The following is a 24,348-nucleotide window of genomic DNA, read 5'->3' as shown; positions in this document are numbered from 1 at the left end:
GGGATTTTTGCTACCGGTTCTCCGAACTGCCCGCCGCCATCGCTACCTACTTGCCCGAGCCGGTCCGAACCGGGGGCATTTCACCCCTGGTCCTACCTGTCTATGACTACTTCAGCTTCAACCACAACAATATACAAGTACACAATAGATACAAGCTTAAGGTAAACCGCACCAAACTTGATTGCAGAAAATATGACTTCAGCAACAGAGTGGTCAATGCCTGGAATGCACTACCTGACTCTGTGGTTTCATCCCCAAACCGCCAAAATTTTAACCTAAGACTGGCTACTGTTGACCTCACCCCATTCCTAAGAAGTCTGTAAGGGGCGTGCATAAGCGCACCAGCGTGCCTACCATCCCTGTCCTAATGTTTCCTGTATTTGTATCTATTTTATGTATCCAATCCATGCTTATACTTATTACCTAATACATTGACAAAATAAATAAATAAATAAATATACACCAACATTACCATAATAGACCTCAATAAGCACATACAAAAGATCAAACGTCCCTTCACATGCTCTTCCTCTAATGTGATGTATGCCATCATCTTCAGCAATGTCTCTCTAGATTCTATGTAGGACAAATGGGACGAACTAGGAACATATTAGTAGACACATATTTGACATCAGAACTCAGAACAAGACTAGAGTAGTATTAGAGCAGCAGCCTCCAACCTTTTGGACACTAGGAACCAGTTCTGTTGAAAGAGGTTTTTCCATGGACCGGAGGGGGTGTGGTTTCACATGCTACCTGCATCCCGCGGATGGGGCTTCACTTGTTTATGTGGCCCAGTTTCTGGCATGCCGCAGCCCAGTGCCGGTCCATGGCCAGGGATTGTGGACCCCTGTATTAGAGCATTTCAACCTCCCAGAACACTCTATAGCAGATCTCAGAGTGACTGTTTTAGAAAAATGGGAGTTTAACTCTGCCATTCAGCAAGAGGTTCCTGAACCCACATATATCAAAAGATTTCAGGCAATCTCAGAAGCTTTCAACAAACCCTATGAGTTTTTATTACATTACAGTTCTTAATTGATAAGTACTAGTAATCCCTCTCATGTGTTACCTGCATAAGCACAACCATTCTGTTTTCCTCTCCCTCCCCTATTTTGCCTTCCCCTAATTTAAATGGTACATCATTCTAGATACAGGTAGTTCTCAACCTACGACCGCAATTGAGCCCAACATTTCTGTTGCTAAGTGAAACAATTATTAAGTGAGTTTTGCCCCATTTTATGACCTTTCTTGCCGCAGTTGTTAAGTGAATCGCCGCAGTTGTTCAGTTAGTAACACGGATGTTAAGCAAATCTGGCTTCCCCACTGATTTTGTTTGACAGAAGTTTGTAAAAGGTGTTCACGTGACCCTGGGACACTACAACCGTCATAAATATGAATCGGTTGCCAAGCGTTTGGATTTTGACCACATGATCATGGGATGCTGCTATGGTTGTAAGTGTAAAAAATGGTCATCAGTCACTTTTTTCAGTGCTGTTGTAACTTTGAATAGTCTCTAAACAAATTGGGGACTACCCGTACTCTGTGTATCTGCTGAAGTGAGCTGCTACTTATGAAAGCTTATGCCTTTTATTAAAATGTGCCACCAACCTCCTCCTCATTTTTTGCCACATAAGCCTAAAATGGCTCTCCTCTTACAATGTCCATGAAGTTTACTCCATGGACTTTCTTGTATTATCTTAGAATATAGAATTTCTATAGAACCGGTAGTAAAAGCGGGGGGAGGCTCCGCCCACTGATCCTGACATCATCAGAAGTCATCTGCGAAGTGAGCGTACATGCGCGATCCCGTTGCAAACCAGTAGTAAAGGTAAGTAGAACCCACTCCTGCTACTCTCCCTGAATTGCTATTTCCTCCAGCAGCTCACTAACTATAGTTAGTCCCTTCTCCAATTTGCACATCATTTTGTGGTTGCATGACCCACAACTGAGAGTGTACACCACAGTTCTTTATTATTTTGGCTATTACTTGAATGATGACAATACATTGAATAGCACTGAACTAGAAGTAATGCTATTGTACAGTGTTTCTTAAAGTGCCATCCAAGACCCTCGCAGGGGTCCACAAAATCAACATTATTTACCAGTTACTGAAGATATTTGCAAAAATTTAAAACAATGTCCCTCTTCTCAATATTATTTTTATTTATTAAAAATGATAGAGTCACGAAAAATATTTACATTAATATCTTTTTACATGGTTCAATAAATATTCTAGGAATCTGTAAGTTTTAATTTTTAATATGGTAAATATTGATAAATATAACCTATATAATCAAAAGCTCTCTTGGGGTCCTCCATAATTTTTTAAAGCGGGAAGGAATAGAAGTTTAAGAAACACTTTAGTGACTGTACAAATCATTCTGGATCCTATTTCTTCACTGTTAAATGCCCTCGCTAGGTAAGATTGTATAAACTGTACTTTTACATAAAACCATGTGATTGCTTCAAGCCTACCATAACTTTCTCTTCTCTTAAGACAAAAGTTCACATTCAGAAATATTTGTCATATGTGGTTAGGATGTTCTGCTCTGGTTCACAATTTAAAGGACAGAATGAAACATTAGTGCCACCCTCAGAGATTAGTAAAATCTATATTAAAATGTTTAGTATAAGTGTGCCAGGTTTCATTTTTAAACCACAGTGCGCAGTTTAGATTACCTGCTTTATGATATTTGTTAGGATTCTGACCTGATCTTGTATTAAAGTATCATAATCAATGAAAAACTTTCAACCCCTCCCCTCTTTTCAGGTGCATAGTTTCAGCCTTACAGGTTACACCACTGGAAAATTGATACTTGCTTCATTTCATTCTGTAATTCTTGGTTATATGCATTCAAAGAGTCCCTTGGTTTCAAAGTTGGAAAAAACAAGTAAAAGCTAGTATATATGCATCACCGTCTCCTTCTCTTCGTTGGCCAACAGTAAATAGCCATCACTTTCCACAGCATAACAGCTGGATAATTTTCAGTCATACTGAGTGTTTTATAGAGGTAGGAAAATGATTTACCATGATTCATCTAATCTCAAGGAAAATCAATTATCTCCAAGTGAAAGGTTTAAAATAAAAATAGCTGATCTATCAATATGTCTAGCTATTTAAAAACTTATATTTAAACTTCTTTTAAAAGAAAGCCTTTAAAGATGCCATTCAAAGATGCTTTCACTATATACTGAAATCAGTGTACCTGAGAAAATGGTTTATACATAAATCCCACTTATTTTACAAATACATATTTGAACAAATGTACATCCAGAATAAGTATTCAGGTTCCATACGCATGCTTAAAAGACAGATCCATTACCTAAGAGGGTCCTCTGGGAACTATTAATACTCCTGATTCAAGCGGAAAATAGCCTATGTTTCATTTCTTTAAAACAAAAAGTAATTATTATTTTTGATTAAACAAACTACTCAAATTATAAATGTGTAGTATCCCCACACACACCAGTGGTGGGATTCAATTTTTTTTACTACTGGTTCTGTGGGCGTGGCTTGGTGGGCGTGGCATGGCATGGCATGGCTTGGTGGGCATGACAGAGGAAGGATACTGTAAAATCTCCATTCCCTCCCCACTTCAGGGGAAGGTTACTGCAAAATCCCTATTTCCTCCCGATCAGCTGGGACTCGGGAGGCAGAGTATAGATGGGGGCAGGGCCAGTCAGAGGTGGTATTTACCGGTTCTCCGAACTACTCAAAATTTCCACTACTGGTTCTCCAGAATTGGTCAGAACCTGCTGAATGCCACCTCTCTCTCTCTCCCTCTCTCTCTCTCTCTCTCTCCCCCTCCCTCCCTCCCTCTCTCTCTCCCTCCCTCCCTCCCTCCCTCTCTCTCTCTCTATCTCCCTCCCTCCCTCTCCCTCCCTCCCTCTCCCTCCCTCCCTCTCCCTCTCTCCCTCTCTCCCTCTCTCTCTCTCTCTCTCTCTCTCTCTCTCCTTAGCCAGACTTCAAATGCTTGTTTGTCTTAAAAACTTTTTTTGGATAGACAAGTGAGAATATTTCCAGCAGCAAAAGTTGGAACTAGAAAAGTAGGGGCAAAATAGGAGAAAGAGAGAGTGAAGATACAGGACAGTGGGTTTTTTAAAAATAATTATTAGGAATGTTTACACAAGTTATCTAAGCTGACAGGCAGGTTCCACGCAGATAAGCAGGAAACTATTCCAAGCCATATTTCAGTTGCACAATTTTGCAGGACCCATTCTGCTTTTGAAGACAAAGCAATTGATAAATCACTTTATGAATTCATTTTCAAAAAGAAAAAAAAAACAGTAAGCACTAACAAAGTAGCACAAGTTCATTTTTTATAAGTAACGTTTATAAAACAAGTTCCCTTTTTCATTAGAAAAGGTTATTAGGATAGCGCATTATGATAGTCCACATAACAATATGTTAAACGTCAAGCAATGTAGTTAAAGCATCTAGGGCTGATGATGGGGCAATCATAAATAACTGTATCAAGAGCAAAATACATTGGATTTACTTCCAAGTGAAACATAAGTGCAAGTAAACAAGAGTACATTAGTTCCAAGTGAAACATGAGTCTCCTAAAATACAATATAAAACAGCTCACTACAGGATTGAAAAACTATTCTAATACTTGGATTGAGATCAACGTCAATCTTTTTAATGAATTCATGAGTTACAGAATTAAGGAATCTGGCAGCTTACAAGGTTTTATTAGCCTTATGCCAAATCTTACAAGTTATTTTCTTTCCATGATTAGTTTTTGTTATTAGCTATTTTCAATCAAGGTAGGAGGAAAAGTGCACTGTACAAATAATTCAAGAACCAGGTGAATAAACACAATTTGGTTCTCCATGAAAAGCTTCATAATACACATTTAACCTATTTTAACTTTATGGTTTCCTGTGTACGGTAGCATTCTGCTTTCTTCATGGAGCTACTGAAGCAACTAAAATTAAAACTCTCTGGGGCAGCCAGAAATCAGTGCGAACAATTTCTCATTTATCCATGTATTCATTATAAATTAATATATTGCTTTTATATCCCATTAGTATTATTATTATTGGTGTGCATGTTACCTGGCAATGAAATTTAGCATTTAGAATATTCCGCTGTATAATTAGGTAAGATGGCACCTTCAAGTGTGATAAATTACCAACTAGGAACAACATTCTATTCTATTTGCACATAGAAAATAGTCACATTAGAGACAATGTTTGTAAGATGTACATCTCCTAACAACAAGCAATTAATTCCTTCGACTTTTTCATGCAAATTCACTTGATTTACAGTTCCTCAAATCAGGAACTATGGAAACAGTTAAATGCCAATATTCACACTTTTCTTATAATGGTTGTATGTGTCTGTGTGTGCAAAACATTCAGATTTATATTAAGAAAAATCCATTGTGTGTGCATGTGTGTGTGTGTGTGTGTATAAATTAGAATAAGTACAGGTAGTCCTTGACTTACAGCAGTTCATTTAGTGACTATTCGTAGTTACAACGGCACTGAAAAAGTGACTTGTGTCCATTTTTCACATTTATGACCACTGCAGCATCCCCATAGACACATGATCAAAACTTAGATCAAAACTGACCCGCATTTATGACTGTTGCAGTGTCCTGGGGTCATGTGATCACCTTTTGCAACCTGCCGACAAACAAAGTCAATAGGGCAACCAGATTCACTTAATAACCCTATTAAGTTAATAACAACTGCAGTGATTCACTTAACAACTGTGGCAAGAAAGGTTGTAAAATGAGGCAAAATTCACTTAGCAACTGTCTCACTTAGTAAAAGAAAGTTTGGGTTCCATTATAGTCATAAGTCGAGGATTATCTGTATATACAGGACATACATTCTGCAATGTGCATTTGATAGAATAGTATCCATTCTCTTAGACAGAATTTAATTAGATTAATTCTATTGTATTAGATAGAATACTTTTCAGAGAAGAAAACTAAACAAATTAAACTGGATAGGTTTAACATCCAGGCTTGGCATTATCTCATCTGATCTGCACTTGCCAATGTAATTGAAAGAGCATCAAAAGGAAACATGCCATAGTGGCTTCCACCTTTCTGAGTACATATAAGAAAGTTAGCTAAAACAGTCAAGTCCTCATGTGACCATCCTGCATTTAGCTTCTTCTCCACCTGGACACTGGAGCCTACAGACAAAACTTCAGGGGTGAAATCCAGCAGGTTCTAACAGGTTCTGGAGAACCGGTAGCGGAAATTTTGAGTAGTTCAGAGAACCGGCAAATACCACCTCTGGCTGGCCCCAGAGTGGGATGGGAATGGAAATTTTGCAATATCCTTCCCCCAGGAGGGGAGGAAATGGAGATTTTGCAATATCCTTCCCCTGCCACGCCCACCAAGCCATGCCCACAGAACCGGTAGGGAAAAAAAATGGATTTTACCCCTGCAAAACTCCCCTTTATTCAGAATTGCTGGATGACCACCAGTCTTTCAATTTACTAGGCGTAGTATCTCTGACAGTTCATTTAAGCAGGCATGCTTTCATCAATGGACTTTGCAATAGCAAACATGCGTGCATGCACTCTTTTCACTTCTGAAAGGAAGTCTTGAACATCTGAGTAATCAGATGTTCAAGACTTCCTTTCAGAAGTGAAAAGAGTGCATGCACGCATGTTTGCTATTGCAAAGTCCATTGATGAAAGCATGCCTGCTTGAATGAACTGTCAAGAGATCAAATGTCACATATAAAAACTGCCAGATCACATTCACCCTGTTTTTGGGAGAGCCAGTTCACACAAGCCAGCTGCCAAGTTTCTGCTCTGAGTAATTAAGCAATGAATCAACTTCAAAGAATGTCATAAAAGCATCATCTTTAGCTCTATGCTTCCTGCTTTCTTCCCTTCTATCCAAGGCATTCTGGAATATTTTCAAGTAGAAGAACTTGCTTTGGTTACCATGGTGATAAACTAAAGCTAAAAATTACACATAATTGTTGCTGATGTCACTGTTCTCACATTGTTTCCAAGGCAACAAAGCACTTCCTTTAATGATGATGTTTTATTTTTCCTCTCTGTTGGAAGGCTTTTCCTGAAATGGTTTAGAAGAGCAGAAATCTATCTAGGCTGAGCTTAGCTAATAAGCCATTCATAACCTTTCAACCATCATTAGTAAAGATGAGATATAAATGAGATAGCAAGGATGAGGTATAAGCTGTGCTTCCCAAATGTACATAACTATTTGTTTCCCTGATTATCTAGGTTTCACCCGACCTTCTCACAATTTTACAATCCTAGCAATTTATTTCAAGGAACTGAAAGAGTAGAATGAAAATAATGATAATGATCCATTGATATTAAAGAAAAAAAAAATAACTGAACGTAACTGGACATAACTGAAAAAATACTGTCCCTGCAACATATGTTAATAATGTATGCTTACCACCATATTTAAAGAAAGATATAAGCAACTGGCTCCAGAAAAACCCATTCTGGCCTGTTCAGATCAATTCTGTGAAAGGAAGGCACCAGGCAAAATTACCACAATTAATGGATCTAATTTAGGATTTTTGATGAGATCAGAACAGTTGGGATTTGGGGATCCATGAATATGTTTTCCTTTTAAGCTGCTACAGGTTTATGAGACTCAGGAAAGCTATAGGGCCAAGTCAGCAATGTTGGATTCCTGGTTATCAGTGTACAGATACTGCATTACAGCAAAGATCAGACCTAATTTTAACACTACTTTTTATACCTTTCCTCCTATGATGCCATGAGGTCCCTTCCCATAAGTAAGGGGCCCAGAACAGTTTCCTTCTGCCCCCTAGTGGTAAGGGCCCTCAATCTCACAAAGCAGCCAATGCAGAGCCAATCTATCTTAAGGCTGGCAATAGCAGCTGCCTGTACGTCACCTCTCAGGATGTTAGATGTGTCCTTCACCACTTGGCTGCACGCATGCTGCAAGGGCCTGACCTTGTCGGCACACTATGTTTCACTAGAGCAAAACAAATTTGTGGTTACTGTATCGTAGCAGCTTGTACTTATTTATAGAATGGCTTCTGAACAGTAATAATTTATGTAGGAATTGGCTGGCTGAAGTAGCATGAGGATACACAAGGCAGGAAAAGGACCACATATGGATTCACAGATCAATTCCAGCAGATAACTCAGCTCCTGTTTAAAACTACGAACACTGTGAATCTATGAATGGCAAGAGCCATTTTACATATGGTGCTTCCCTTGGGAGCCTAGACCTCACTGCCTTTGATTCAGGGAGGCCATAAGAAAGATGGGCCGGTGGTGGGTTGCCCCCGGTTCGGACTGGTTCACAAGAACCGGTAGTAAAACCGGTGAGAGGCTCCGCCCACTGACCTGGACATCGTCATAAGTGATTTGCGCATGCGCTATGCGAACTGGTAGTAAAGGTAAGTAGAACCCACCCCTGAGATGGGCACACTCAGCTTTCTCTTAAACATTTTAGGAAGCAGCAGTTATGGTAACAACAGAAAGAAACAAGACAGCATTTACCTTATCTGCTTTGGAAAAGCGCCACATTAAAAAAAAGAGAGACAGTTTTACTGAGCTTGTTACTTTGAAATCTGGCTACACATAATGCAATGCATGAAATACTTGCAAATGGTTGGATTAGAGAAAATGTCTTTTGAGTAGACAGGGAAGCACCAATTAAATAATGGTTTCTTCTAAGCATTTAACAGCAAGGTTACTGCTACTACTGATAATTTCAGTGTGAGGGTACATGGACTAAATCAAGGATCAACCTGGTTTATCAAAATCTACTCTAAGCCTATTACAATTTACTCCAACTGGTAACTCTCCTGGGGCATGGCAGCATCCATACTAGTCCTATTATTATTACTGTAGAAAACTCCTGAAACAGGAAACGATGGGGACTGAAGTTGGATCAGCATAGAGATCTAAAGATCATCCCAAAATCAACCCAGATTTCTCACTTGGCACACAAATGGCCAAACTCAAATTATCTTACTTCGGACACATTATGCAAAGACCTGATTCTCTGGAAGAGGAGGTCTTGATGTTGGGGAATGTGGAAGGAAAAAGAAGAACAGCCAGGAGGAAGGTGGATGGACTCAATTTCAGTGACGATGGATGCACTGTTGGAAGATCTGAAAGAACAGGCTAGGGACAAATTGTCCCAGAGAAAATCTATTGTAACTGGTCACGAGAAGTCTTAAACAACTTAATGACACATCATCAGTCAATGAATCACTCAAGACTCCTTGTCATTAGCATCCTTCTTCAGCCTCATGCTTTATGTTCAATAATGCTTTGCAAATTGTAGTGTTCATAGCATTTACTATCAGGATAGTGTAAAAGTGGAGGAGCACGTATAAAGAATTGACTATTCAGAACTGGGCAGGGAGTAGGTCATTACCTGTACTTCAGATTAAAAGAACACAAGGATATGATCAGGGACCAGTCCTATTTAGTGGCATAAAGAAAGGTATCCTTAGCTGAATGGTATGTAGATGAGCACTATGTCAACCATGGTTGGTGAAGCAGGAAACATTAGGAAAGCAAAGAGGGTGGGATTCTAAGTGTCAGCTGCATCTGTCATACATTTCATACTACCATGAAAGAAATAGTGACTGTTCAAAAACATTTTTGACCCTGCGGTGATTGACACAGGCTGGAAAATTGCAGCCTATTTCATATATCTCCAGGGAGTTGACTATGAGAGGAAAGAATAATGTAGTCAGATAAGACTCTATAGTCTTTAGATGTAGATCTTGTGATCTACACACACACACAAATACACAGTATATATATACTGTCAACTAAGTTTACATAGGTAAAACCTGGCTAGAAAGAATATGCACATAAAAGCCTACGAAAAAGAAAAAGACATATATATATATATATATGTTGAACAGAATAATAAAACATAAGACAAAAATAACGTAAGAGCAGGTTCCCCTCTCTGATGTTTCATTATTTTAGTTTCTGTAATCTTTTCTAACATGGTGATTAAAGAGGCCTTGTTAATCTACATCTCAGTTGTTAGACTATGTAAGGTTTTTCAGGGAGGATCCTTGGTGCTCTCTAAGCTTACTTGTTTTCTTGCAGATGTTTCATTACCCAAACTAGGTAACATCATCAGTGCTACTGAGGACTCAGTTAGTACTCAGTTAATATTCTAGTGGCTTGCCCTGTCGTGGTGTTGGTGGGTGGTGGTCTTACACTCCCTCCCTCCCTCCCTCCCTCTGTGCCTATGAGGTTAGAACGCTGAGCTGTTGCTGCTGTAGCGTGGGGGTGAACTCCTATCACATGCGCCAGCTCTTGTCAACCCAGAGGTTCGAAAGTGGGTGACCACGAGTATAAAAATGGATACCACTTTGGTGAGCAACTTCACTGGAACATGAAAGGAGCCCCCAACTGGGCATCCCCTCAGCAATGGTTATGTCACTGACAAATCCTTTCACCTAGATGTCAGTGCTTCCGACACAGAAGTATTAGTATTAATATTTATCTGTCTTTCTCACAATTTGTCATCTTGTGACATTGTCATCAAGGATTAAACTTTCTCATTGCGATCCAAACAAGTTTGGAATATGTATTTATACTATATAGCACTATCATTCTTGCTAAAGGAGTTGAATTAATATCCTGCTGAAATTCAGGTGATCCTGTAGAACAAATTTCATCATTTCTGATCCTTTGCATTCTTGTACTCTAGATGACATATTGTTCTGGACAGTTACTTTGAGAGAAACCATAGTACCATAGCTTATACAACAATAAATATGTAAAATAGCCAATGTTCTTAGGCTGCACTAAGAAGAAAAACAGCATTCTTCATTTATCCCCTAGCTTCATTTCATTTCATTTTATTTATTTCATTTATTTTATTTATCTGTTTATGGTTAGTTTAGTTATTGTTATAGTTATTTTCCTCCTAATTATATTCCTCCCCGAAAAAACCCATAGTTTTATTAATCAGGCAGCTTCTTTTCTGATCAAGACTAAGAATTTTCAGTAAATACTCACATTCTCTTTCATCAAAATAGATTTTTGGCTAGCTCATAAATCTCCCAAATAAGGACCTCCAGTGCCTTCAAATAAAGATAAATCATACCAAGAAGACATTCAACCATGAAATGATTTTGCTAACATGTCATCTGTCTCTAGAATATATTTTCAAATCTTCAACAGAAGGATCTAAATTACAAAAGGAAAATGGCCCACCTAATGATGTTCATGGTGTGGGATCTGACTTTTTCAATCTCTTTCACCTGTATGTGTACAAATTGTAAAGTACTGTGAATCATAATTATTAAGCCAAATCTTCCCTAATGTTGAAGAAGTACTAGTTATTATTACACCATAACATTTTTTAAAAATGGAATAAGTCTATATATACTTCAAATTATGCTTATCTGGTGCAAAGGATTACTTCATAATAATATTATTTTCAATTATATTACTGAAAAAGAATGATGGCTGAGGAACAACAACAGCAACCGCAACCACAGTTTTATATTTTGTTGCATGGAGTTTTATTATTTTAATATTGTAAGCTACTTAGAGTCTGACAAGAAGGCAGTATATAAATCACTGTAATAAATAAAAGGGTCAATCTAGACCTATTTATAGTGCAAACTCTTTACCACCCCAATTGTGCCTAATGCAAGAGGATTTCAGGGTATTAAATAGCATTAATTGTTCCTAACTATATACCCCATGGGATAAGTGGCATTCTAACATGGAATTGCAAGTCATCTAAAGAATATACACTTCCCTTTAAACAACCACAATTTGAGTTATATACATTACAAGTATTGCATCATGCTTTGCTAGGCTTAACAATTGTTATATATATTATCCTTAATATATCGTCATTTGCCTTTTTATACAAACAATTATATATTAAGGAAAATTATAATTATAATTATAATATAATATAATATAATATAATATAATATAATATGTGTGTGTGTATATATATAAAGAAGCAGACATCCTGCAAGCTCCAGAACTTACAATTTTAAAAGAATTAAAATTTTATTTAATAAGCTTTCATCAGCCATCTGCTGACATCAGAGTATTAAACTACCATTACAGAGATCTCTGCCTTTATATGCCATTAATCAATTTGGCCCTTGCCCATGTAATAGGCCCTTCCAGCCATCTCCCACTTGTAATCAGCTGTGTTGTTTTTTGCTGTTGTCATGCTGGATGATGGAGCATCATACAGCATGACGACAGCAAAACAAAGAATGCTAGAGAGTTATGGAATTTCAGCGTGAATATCTGGAATATTTATATTCCAGATAAAGAATGCTCTCTAGCATTTATATATATATATGTATGTATGTATGTATGTATGTATGTATGTATGTATGTCTTTGGTTATTCGGGTTTTCTCCCGCGTAAAATTGGAAGTGTCTTGGCGACGTTTCGACGAAGTCTCATTCGTCATCTTCAGGCTGGTGTTTTCGGCTTCGTGCACGAAGCCGAAAACACCAGCCTGAAGATGACGAATGAGACTTCGTCGAAACGTCGCCAAGACACTTCCAATTTTACGCGGGAGAAAACCCGAATAACCAAAGACCTACATACAAACACCCGCGAAAACCTCAGAATATATATATATAGCCAGCAAACCCTCTGCTGCCCATTGGGAGACTAAGGAGACATATAATAATTAAAGAATGCTAGAGAGTTATGGAATTTCAGCCTGATTATCTGGAATTTAACCTAACTGGATCCGGAGAAGAATATGCATCTTTCCTTTACTTCCATATCCAAAATATACAGAAACAGAGAATTTAAATCTATGTGAAATTATGTAAAATTTTCCAAACTTAGCGATCTGAGAAAATTATAATTTAAAGCTCAATGCAGTAATACTTTTTATAGCAACTTATTTCATTATAACCAATCTCAACATAATAATCATGAAATCAGTGTTATGAGTACATCAGTAGATCCAATCTTCAGTTACACAGAAGAGTTAATGAGACTCTCCATTGCGGGAATAAGTAAATAAATAAAATATACAAAGCGCTATGGTCATTAGTTGATCCAATAACTGTATTCAGACATGATTTGATGATTACATATTGTTTATTTACTGTACCATAATAAAAACATGTCTTTAGGTGGCTCCACTCCCACTTCCCCACTCTGTTCTCCGAAGCAGCCACAAGGAAAAACTTAAAAACATTATTAATAGCAGCTTGCGATTTTCTCTAAACCAGACAAGTGGGGTTATCTTACCCATGGCTTAAATCAAACAAATTTTAAACATGGAGTATAGTGCTTGCTTGCTTTAATAAACAGTTAAGATAAATTCTAGTTTATAGTACATTGATCAAGTAATTCTAGTAGACTATAGAATGGAATAGCAATAGAACTTAGACTTATATATTGCTTCACAGTGCTTTTACAGACCTCTCTAAGCAGTTTACAGAGTCAGCATATTTTCCCCAACAATCTGGGTCCTCATTTTCCCCACCTTGGAAGGATGGAAGGCTGAGTCAACCTTGAGCCTGGTGAGATTCGATTTGCCAAACTGCAGGCAGTCGGCAGAAATAGCCTGCAGTACTGCATTCTAACCACTGTGCCACCGTGGAATGGTCCTAATTGCCAATTTGTGGTAACAGCATAAGAAGAGGTGGGTGAGGAAGCATGAGAATCTGAGGGTTGTTTTTGACATGGTCAGCTTAACTTCTGAATGCCTCTACAGATGCAGGGATTTTCATATGGTGTCAGTCAGTAAAACTGATGCTACTTTTTTTCCCCCAAGGTCTCTTTGGGATGCATCTGCTCATCACTCTTATGGCCATATCCTTATGGCCACTTTAGAGTTCCCTCTAAAGTGGCTCTATTAAACTATCTTTATAAAGAACTGAACCTTTTTTCATCTGGGAAAACATATACAAAACCCTCTGCAAGATGCAAGAGGTACAAAAGTGTCAACTATCGTTTCCAGAAAATGGTATAGAGGATCCCGAAAACAAAGATTCCAGCTCCTTCTCTTAGGAGCGTCATTTAGAGTCCCTCAATTAGGAGGCAGTTCAGCCCAGTCAGCTAAAACAACCATGCAGAATTAATGAAGTCAAAATAATAGGGAAAAAAAGGGAAAAAAAGAATGCTCTGCAAAAATGAGTCAAGTACAGCAAATCAATACTTCATAATGTTGCCTGTCCTGTTACTGAACTCAACTGACTTCATCTGTTTCCAGATAAAATGCTGCTCAGTTCTGCACTCTGTAACAATAATTACAGCAATATACAAATGTCCTCTCGTGGACCTTCCAAGGCAGCAAAAGGGTTCCAGTTAAGATTGGATCCCAGCACTGGCTATTCATGCTCAAGGGCAAACCAGGGAATTAATGTCATATATGGTTTGGGATGTGGTGGCTCAGTGGCTAAGACACTGAGCTTGTCGATTGAAAGGTCGGCAGTTCAGCAGTTTGAATCTCTAGTGCCGTGTAACGGGGTCAGCTCCCATTACTTGTCCCAGCTTCTGCCAACCTAGCAGTTTGAAAGCACATAAAAAATGCAAGTAGAAAAATAGGGACCACCTTTGGTGGGAAGGTAGCAGTATTCCATGCGCCTTTGGCATTTAGTCATGCCGGCCACATGATCACGGAGACGTCTTTGCACAGCGCTGGCTCTTCGGCTTTGAAACAGAGATGAGCACTGCCCCCTAGAGTCAGGAACGACTAGCACATATGTGCGAAGGGAACTTTTACCTTTTACCTTCAAGGTTTGGCCCAGAGTCAAAATGCTCCTTTTGAGCCCTTTCCATCTACTCAGATATTTGGGTTAACAAATAGTTGCTAAAGTAGAATGCATGTTCAACTTAATTTAGAAGTCAAACACACATGCAAATTGTTACAGCAGTGAAAGTCAAGCTGTTCCTAGGCAACTTTTAAGTTCCTAAAAATCCAAATTGTAACAAATAACTAAGTCCTACTATCCTGACCTTCTAAGAAGGGCTTTCTGGGAAAAGATATTGAGAAAACAGTCTTGTGGAGATTTCAGTGGGCCTTGGAGGAAACTGCTTAATAGACAATTAATCTAGGCATGGCATAGGGCCTAGATGTCTGAGTGACTGCCTCTGTGGCCACTTAGCACATTCCATCAGAGTGGATACACTCCAAATTCTCTGTATTAATCAATATCCTCTTACAGTACCAAGAAAGCATGCCTTCTCTGTCATAGCCCTGGCTCTAGAACAGATTCCTTGCCTGGGGTTCCAGAAAGCTCTTAAACCTCAGGTTAATCCATTTTGAGGCCACTGTGGTTTCTTGTTGTATTATGTTTCATTTAGTCTGGACTGTCAGTATTACTTTTCAATTGGTTTTGCTGGTTTTGTTGTTGTTGTTGTTGTTGTTGTTTTATATGCCACGCAAAGTCTCTTGGAGTTGGGTAGTTACTACAAATGTAAATAAATAATAGTAAATAGGCTCTTTTCAGTATGGTTTTTGACCGGTGGTGGGATTCAGCCAGTTCGCATCTATTCGGGAGAACCGGTTGTTAACCTTCTAAGCAATTTGGGGAACCAGTTGTTGGAAGAAATCTTATTTTGTTTTTTTCCACTTTACAAGGCTAATCCTGTAAGGAAGGCAGGAAGGAAACATTCTGGTGTTCTTTCTAGCCTAATCTTTATTGCCCTGCTTACAGAAACTGCCTCTCTGGTTAACCCTTATTACATTGTAACAGCTAAGGGGAAGCACCCATCAACGTGAATGACGTTGAGTTGGCCATGCCCACATGGTCACATGACCACCAAGCCACATCTACCCAGCTGGTCATTAGGGCAGAGAACCAGTTGTTAAATTATTTAAATCCCACCACTGTTTCAGACTAGGGCGTACTACTGAGATAGTACTGAATGTGCTGCTTGATAAGCTCTTGTAAAGTCAAGATAGGAGTGCAGCAGCCATCTTGGCTCTTCTTGATCCATTAGCAGCTTTCATTACCAACAATCATGGTATCTTTCAGGATTGCTTACAGGAATTAAGAGAGGAGGGCATAGCACTGGGGTTATTCTCCTCCTTTTTTCAGTTGTCCGTTTGAGTCATTGCTGATAAGTGGGAAAGAATGAATCCAAAGCTTTTGGTTTGTGGAGTACCACAGAGCTTTTGCCTCTTCTGTTTAACATCTACATGAGGCTGATGATGCTGGGCAAGGTCATAATTGGTTTGTGGTCATGTGTTATTACTACTATGCTGATTACACCCAGCTGTAGAACCTTGTCTGACCAAGCGAATCAAGTCAAGGCCTTGTCCCAGAGCCCGGAGGCTGTAGGGGTCTGGATGCAGAGAAAAGACTCAGGCTCAGTCTTAACAAGTCCAGGTAGCCATGGTTATTTAGATCACTCATTCCAAGAAGTTGTCTATCTTTAATCTTGAATGGGGTTGCAGATGGAGCTGTGGTCAGGAAAATCTTTGCACATATTCATTGTATGCCGCTTGAACCCATTCCTGGACTGAGAAGACCTTTGAGCAATCACTTACACCTTAGTTACCTCATTGTCTTCTATATGGGGCTTCCTTTGAAGATCATTCAGAAGGTACAGCTAACCAAAAAAGTGGCAGCATAGGCAGTGACTAGTGCAGCTCCTGAGTTCAATTTCTGGGTACAATTCAAAGTGCTAATAATCACCTATAAAGCCTTTCTTGGAACAGGGCCTAGTTATCCGAGGGATCGTTTCTGTTTGTCCTGTAAGGTTTGACAGACTTGGCATTCTTTGAATCCCACTGATTAAACAATACGATCTGAAAAGAGCCAGGAAAAAGATCTTTTTTTCTTCTTCTTTTTTGCCACAATGGCTGTTCTCTGGAGAGATCTACATGGGTCTTTCCCTAATCTCATGGAAATGGGCTTCAAAAACCTGGCTCTTCTCCCGGGCCTTGGACTCAGGTTATTGTGAACTTCTTGTGGGAATTTTTTGTGTTCAAGTTCTGTTTTTATAGTTTTCCATGAATGTTTACTTATTTTTGTAGGAAGTTAGCACTCACCCCTCTCCTAGAAGAATGAACTATTTTAGCAAATATTAAAAAGGCAGAATATTATATTTCCCTGGACGAGAAATAGAGAAACATATTTTAAAGACAGCAGCTTCCTGCCTCCCCCCACCTTTGTCAATGGATCATCATCTGCAACACAATAGGACCCATCTAACAACAGAAACTCACCACATGGCACCTGGGAAGATTACATCAGCCAGCAAGGCTAGCTAAGACCCCCACCCCCTGGAAGTCTGACAACCAATCGGGATACTCTTCCTGTGCCCCAGGAAGTTCAGAGCCCAGAGAGGGCATAAAACCCAGGAACTCTCAGCATCTCTTCCCTTTTCTGTTCAGGAACTCAAGCCATGTGATCCTGTCCAGCATTAAACCATCTTTCCAAGCAGTCTCCATGTTTCCAGTGTCTTTTTCCCAACTTGGAACTGAACCCGGAAGGACATTTCTTCCAACATTTTTATTCTATATGCTATACTATTTTGAACTGTTTTTAATATTGAAATCCACCAGAATTGTTATGGGCCATTTTAGAAATCTGATAAATGAATCCACTTTATATTAGCTATCCAATCTCATGTTCTCCTAACTTTTCTCAAAGCTATCCATTCATTTTGCATTTGTCTCTCAACGTATGGCTCTATACTTCTTTGTAAGTCTCAAGGGAAACATTTATAAGAAATTAGCACAGTGTTTTGGTAATTTGCACATTATTTTGCATCTTCCTTCTCTGATATACTTATATACAAGGATCTTTTCCAGTTTCTTTCATGACTTATATGGAATATTTCTGAATGAGCTATACATTTTCCTCATGTAAAAGAATTTGGATTTTATTTTTAATTTTTTTTTAAAAAAGACAGCCATTTAAGGAGCTTGCTTGCTATGTGTAGTGTTTTGTCTCATGTAAAAAGTGTAGAAAGTATTATTCAGGCATGCTAACTAAAACCACTCATGGAAAGAAAGATACATCATGACCTGGAAGGCAAAAATTCACATGCCCTTTCCATACACCTTTCTTTGACCTGCTGATATTTTGCCATACTCCATCAGGACTCTTATTCTTTCAAACCATTTTCAGCTTCTATCTGATAAAAATGTATAGGCATCAGTTTACATATTTGAACTCTCCCTCACTTTAATTGCTGCTGTGCATTCTACACATGTGCAAAGGGCAAAAAAAAAAAAAGATTGCTGTTTAAGTTTGAATAATCTCTGAAAGAGGATAGCAGCTCTCCGACCCAGTTGTGGGAAAGAGATAATACTGTGCAAAATGCTGGAAAGCTTCATCTACATATAAATAGACTTAATCAGAAATGCAAATAGCAACTGGGAGACCCCGTAAAAAGCCCCATGATAATTGTGTGATTGTACAGATAAGAAAGGGTCAAATATTCCCATTGTCTAAGGTTTTAATTTTCTAATTGCCGGTGGGTATCTTTTCTTCTGAAAGCAGAACACAGAAGTGGCAGGCTATTCCAAACTGCCAATCAATTTAAAGTAAATGATTCAGAAAGCTTATTTGTTATAAATGTCCGGCAATTAATTCATACTTCACAGTTGTAATGCCCTGTTTTTTGCTTCCTGCCAGGAGAAACAGTCTAAACAAATCTTATGGAAGAAAGTGTAGGTTCCTTGTACTTTCAAGTATGCTTAGAAATAATATCTTATTTTCTGTATGAAAATAAAAGAAAGAAGATAGAAACAATAGATGCTGTTGATCTGGCATACTTAAAAAGCTTCTATTTGAACCATTCAACCATTCTTCTTTCAGAAGTAGCCCATTAAAACATTGTATTTTTTGGAGAATTATCTGCCCTTGTTGGGAAACAAATTATTTTTGAAATGGTTTGCAAAAGCTAAATAAGCAAATCATATTTTTTTAAAAGAACCTTCAATAGTAAAAATCCAAATATTCTTTTTTTAAAAAATCTTGCTGCTTATATGCAGACCTCCTCAACAGTAGCATCTATTTCTACATATCTTCCAATTAACGTAATGTAAGATGTAATGATGCACCAAATAGGTATTTTCACTGTTGAATTGCTGTTGTCAGAGCAAGCAAGATCCAGTAAGCCAAGAGAGCCACCTAGTGCCCTACCTTGGGATTTTGAAAAGGGTCTTCACAGGATGCATGTCAAACAAAGGTGGATCTCCATCACCAAGTTCAATAGCCGTGATCCCAAGAGACCATACATCACAACGGGCATCATAAGAATAGTCATATTGTTGTTCACAAGCAATAACCTGTTAGATAAAAGACAATGAACACACCACATTAACCTCTGAGACAGTAATGTCCCCATTAAGTACGAATTATACACATACCCACTGCCTTATTACCAGTGTCCATTCATATATTTCTTATTATGGTTACAACTTAAATGCTCAACTAGCAGTCCTACTATTTAATATTACCCACAGAATGCAATTCAGGGAATTAAATTCATGATGCTGAACATTACAAGAGATTATAGCAATTGAAATAAGTTCTATAGTTATTCATTATATTTCCATTTTAAGCGCCATTATCTTCTATCCCTATAACTTACATATATGTAAAGCAGGGGTGAAATCCAGCAGGTTCTGACAGGTTCTGGAGAACTGATAGTGGAAATTTTGAGGAGTTTGGAGAACTGGCAGCAGAAATTTTGAGTAGTTTGGAGAACTGGCAAATACCACCTCTGGCTGGCCCCAGAGTGGGATGGGAATGGAGATTTTGCAATATCCTTCCCCTAGGAGTGGGGTGGGAATGGAGATTTTGCAATATCCTTCCCCTAGGAGTGGGGTGGGAATGGAGATTTTGCAATATCTTTCCCCCAGAAGTGGTGAGGGAATGGGGATTTTGCAGTATCCTTCTCCTGGAGTGAGGTGGGAATGGAGATTTTGCAGTATCCTTCAGCTGGAGTGGGGTGGGAATGGAGATTTTGCAGTATCCTTCCCCTCCCACGCCCACCAAGCCACACCCACCAAGCCACGCCCAGCCCACCAAGCCACGCCCACAGAACCAGTAGTAAAAAAAATTAGATTTCACCACTGATGTAAAGGATAACAAAAGTGTAGCTTTTCTATAAGTATTTATTATTGTTATGTACACAAAATTGTGAGATCACAGGTGCTAGTTCTTTAGCTGGTGTTTAGCTGGAGTATTATTATTTTGAATGTATTAGCATCCTAGCTTCAGTAAACTCTTATAATAATTGATTACCAACAAAAGAACAAAAAAAAATCTCGTGGCATCTTGAAGACGAACACATTTATTATGATATTAAACTTTTGTGAATCATACTTCATTTCAGCAGTGGTATGGAAAATGAAGCTGAGAAAAGTATATCCATGCTCATAATTGAGAAGGCAAAATAGGGTGTAGCCCTTATTTTTATAGTTTGGCTCTTCTTTCTAACATCACTGAGATTATTTCAAGAAGTCACAATACAGATGGAACTTATGTACTATTAAGAGAGTGTTAAGATGCAATGTCCTGGAAGAAAAGACCTTTGTAACTATGGATGTTGATAGACAATAAGGCTGTAGTTTTCTCACATGATGTTCTCTGTCAAAAAGGGTGTCAGGCCTGGAAGCCTGTTACTTGGTTACTTGGAATCCTGACAAAGGGCACATGGTACAGCATACAATTATGGTTTCCAATTCAACGCTAGCAAGTGGGATTTACAACAAAACCAAATTCTGCTCCAACCATTGAGACTTCCCCTTCTTCAGACTACGCCATTATATAACCCTCCTGTGGTTTTTCACATTTTCTCCCAATTGTCACACTTCATTTTCTGCCTATAGGGAATGCTATTTCAGGGATTTGCCCATCCATAAATATATTGTTAAGTTAAATGTACTTCTATAAATTTCAAGATTGTTCTTGATGTTTCCTTTTTATGAGTTGGGGAAAACATAAATCTAATTTATAGACAGAAACTTCAGTTCACTAGTAGCATGTATGACTGATAAGCACAATGAGAACAATCTATAAGAAAGAGAAAATGGACAGCAAATCTAATTAATTAATTGAGCAATAAACAAATTAACATATGCACAGTTTAAAAGACTTCCAGTTTCGGAAGGAAAAAAAAGGGGGGAATGGCTAAGTCAGCACTTTGCATTGAAGAGCTTTTCTCAACAAGCACTCCACAACTTTAGAAAAGGCAATTGTTAATGTAGCAGTTATCATCCTGGACATGTCTCAGGAGGAGACGCTTTGGAAGAAATGGAGAGGTACATAGAGAAAAAATGCTTCCCAGGGCTCAGGAATGGTTGACATGGGTCTGCTGAGTTGGGGCTATTTAAAATTCAGAGGGATCAAGAGGTGGAGTTTTTGTTTTTGTTTTTTACAAAATCACAAGTCATCATTCAGACCAGATTTGTCCAATCTTATGCTTTCAGTGAATACCAGGATTATAACTCTTAGGGCCTTTTTCCATTATTATCTTGAAAGACTTTCCACCCAACCTTGACCTGAACAGAAATCTACATCAGTATGACATTTGCTGTCCCCATTGCTATTTTACCTCAGCTTCTTACAACCATTCAAGATACCTATGTTTCCCCGAAAATAAGACCAGGTCTTATATTAATTTTGGGGGCTTATTTTTGGGGTAGGGCTTATATTATGAGCATCCTGAAAAATCATGCTAGGGTTTATTTTCCGGTTGGGTCTTATTTTCGGGAAAACAGGGTAATAGGTGATGAAACCTGACAAATGTTATACTCCTTTAGACTGTCCTTGGATGGTTTCTGAATAAGGGGGGAAATGCTAATTTTAGCATTGGTACATTCTAGGATAACCTGTCTTCTCTGATCTGGGATGAGACAAAGGCAGTGATGGGGATTTGGCACTGAAAAGATGCTTTTGGTGCCATGGTTTTTATTTATTTTCTACACTTCTTAACTGCCCATGTCCCACAGAGGTGGTTAGATGGCTAGATGTACATGGGGAAAAGGCCTCACAATTCTGCTTAGGAAAAGCTGGTTTATCTGTACAACAAATTTAATAACCCTAATCTCTTAAAACTCTACCAGTTTGGTTACAGGAATCAACATTTTACTTTTCGACACCACTTTCAGTAATGTAACACCAAAAAGTAATATAATATTGATGTGTGTAATATACAGATCTTACAGTACTGTCATGGCAATGGAAATAAGGCTTACATGGATTGATGGTTAATGATGAGGGAGAATTGGAAATTAACATATAGATTGATACAAAAACAACAAAGAGATTGGTGCCAGACAGCCTATAATGGAGAGGGTATAAGTACTTCGCATGGTCCGAATCTCAAGGAGGATAGTTCTAAAGTGTAGACAGCACATGATGGCACAAATGATCCTTCAAATATTGTGCAGTATATCAAATCATAAAGTTGTGAATTGAGCTCTAGAAGGCCAAGAACATACATCCCACATTCTGTAGGCCTACAGATATCAAAGATGGAATATTATAACTAGGGAACAGGAGGTTTGTCCTATGTGAGCCAGTCCACTGGATCAGTGGTGAAATCTAAATTTTTTTACTACCAGTTCTGTGGGCGTGGCTTGGTGCGCATGGTGTGGCTTGGTAGGTGTGGCAGGAAAAGGATACTACAAAATTTCCATTCTCACCCCACTCCAGGGGAAGGATACTGCAAAATCCCCATTCCCTCCCCACTCCTGGGGGAAGGATATTGCAAAATCTCCATTCCCACCCCACTCCAGAGGAAGGATACTGCAAAATCCCCATTCCCTCCCCACTCCTGGGACCAGCCAGAGGTGGTATTTGCCGGTTCTCCGAACTACTCAAAATTTCTGCTACCAGTTCTCCAGAACATGTTAGAGCCTGCTGGATTTCACCCCTGCACTGGATGGAAGGAAGCTGGGGGTGTAAAGAGCTATGCATTCTGAGGGAAACATTTCTGCATTCATGAGGTTAATAATCAAGTAGCTGATGAGATATGGAAGCTTAAAGTAAAATAAATTGACACACATTATAATGTGCAATGTATATTATGGGAAAAATAAATCAATTCTGACAATGTTAAATTCTTATCCTCACACGAAGAAAAGCAGCACAGCTAGCCAAGTTAACCAGATACAATGCTTTGTCAAAAACTCTTGGCTTTCATCAATTTAATTTCATTTACTTATAGCACCAAGGGAATATTCTATATATTTTCTCAACTATATTGGGCAAAAATGGAAGCTATTATTAAAAGTTCTATAAAAGACTAGTAAACTATCTTCATATTTCTAGTTTGTATGAATTCCAGGATGCTATAGAACTTATTTGACTGTCTGAAGAGATGCTGTCTTTTGCTTTCCCATAAACATTTTCAGGATGTTTGACATCAAATTTAATATTAAAAGAGAAACTACAGTGTGCTTTCTGTTTTCAAACTCTAATTAGAAACATGGTGTTTAATGTAGGAAGTAAAGAGGGGATGTGGGAGGGGGCCTCTCTTTAGTTGCCATCCTGGGCTGATCTGAAAATGATACCCAAGATCAAATCTATTTGGTACTTGGATTAGAGATCACCAGGATACCTGTAGGTTAGACTGGGAAATTGAAAAAAAAACCCAAAAGAAGCCAATGGCAAAGAAGATATTTAGCATCGCTAAACAAAACAGCCCTGACAGGTCAATGTGCTGGCTGAGGATTAAGCTGAATTCATGGATGTCCTAATTCTTTACCCAACATTTTAATCACCATTTTATATAGTTTCACTGTGTGTGACTATTTTCAGATACTGAATTTATTACACCACCACTCCACCCCTAACAGAAAAATATAAGAATTATAACCATGGACTAAATACAGGAAATTTCTTTAAATTTGTCGCTCATTTCTGAAGAAGAGCTGAAGAAGCTTCTTGAAGGAGAAGTGAAACGTCTTCAAAGAAAAACCAGAGAGTCCAGTTGCCTCTTGGGGTGTGTGTGGGGGGGGAGAGAAAGGTTAACATAGTCACTAGGCGCCCCCATGTGGACATTATGAAATCTGCCCAGAGATTGAGAAGAGCCTGCCAGAAGTTAAGATGCGTGGTGAGGTAATTAACTTGAACCAATCAAAACTGCTGATGTAACCTGGCGATATCTGCAAGGTATATAAATCTGTAGTGAGAACATGCAGGGGGTGCTTGCCTTGTGACTGTAATAGCAAACATGACTTTGCTTCTATACAGAAATGACATTCTAAACACATTCCCACATACCTCCATGACTATGCTCACTTGCACTAGGTCAGGGGTGTCAAACTCGTGACAACACATCGTCACGTGACGTATCACAACTTTTTTCCCCTTTGCTAAACCGGGGGTGGGCGTGGCCAGCGCATGACTCATCCGGCCCATGGGCCGTGAGTTTGACACCCCTGCACCAGTGGTGGA

General features: G+C 38.7%; 1 protein-coding gene across 1 annotated transcript in view; it reads right to left on the bottom strand.

The window, feature by feature from the left end:
- MYO3B (myosin IIIB) overlaps positions 1 to 24,348 on the bottom strand; it is a 252,059-nt gene that overhangs the window by 206,426 nt on the left and 21,285 nt on the right. The window contains exon 6 of the mRNA XM_087882018.1: positions 19,081 to 19,226. Within this exon, the coding sequence (XP_087738144.1) occupies positions 19,081 to 19,226 (146 nt within the window). The remainder of the gene's footprint in view (positions 1 to 19,080; positions 19,227 to 24,348) is intronic.

The sequence above is a fragment of the Pantherophis guttatus genome, chromosome 1 (assembly GCF_059756535.1).
Source record: "Pantherophis guttatus breed Tessera chromosome 1, ASM5975653v1, whole genome shotgun sequence".
NCBI lineage: Eukaryota > Metazoa > Chordata > Lepidosauria > Squamata > Colubridae > Pantherophis > Pantherophis guttatus.
Note: the sequence above shows the minus strand (reverse complement) of the source record. Positions and strands in the feature narration are given on the sequence as shown.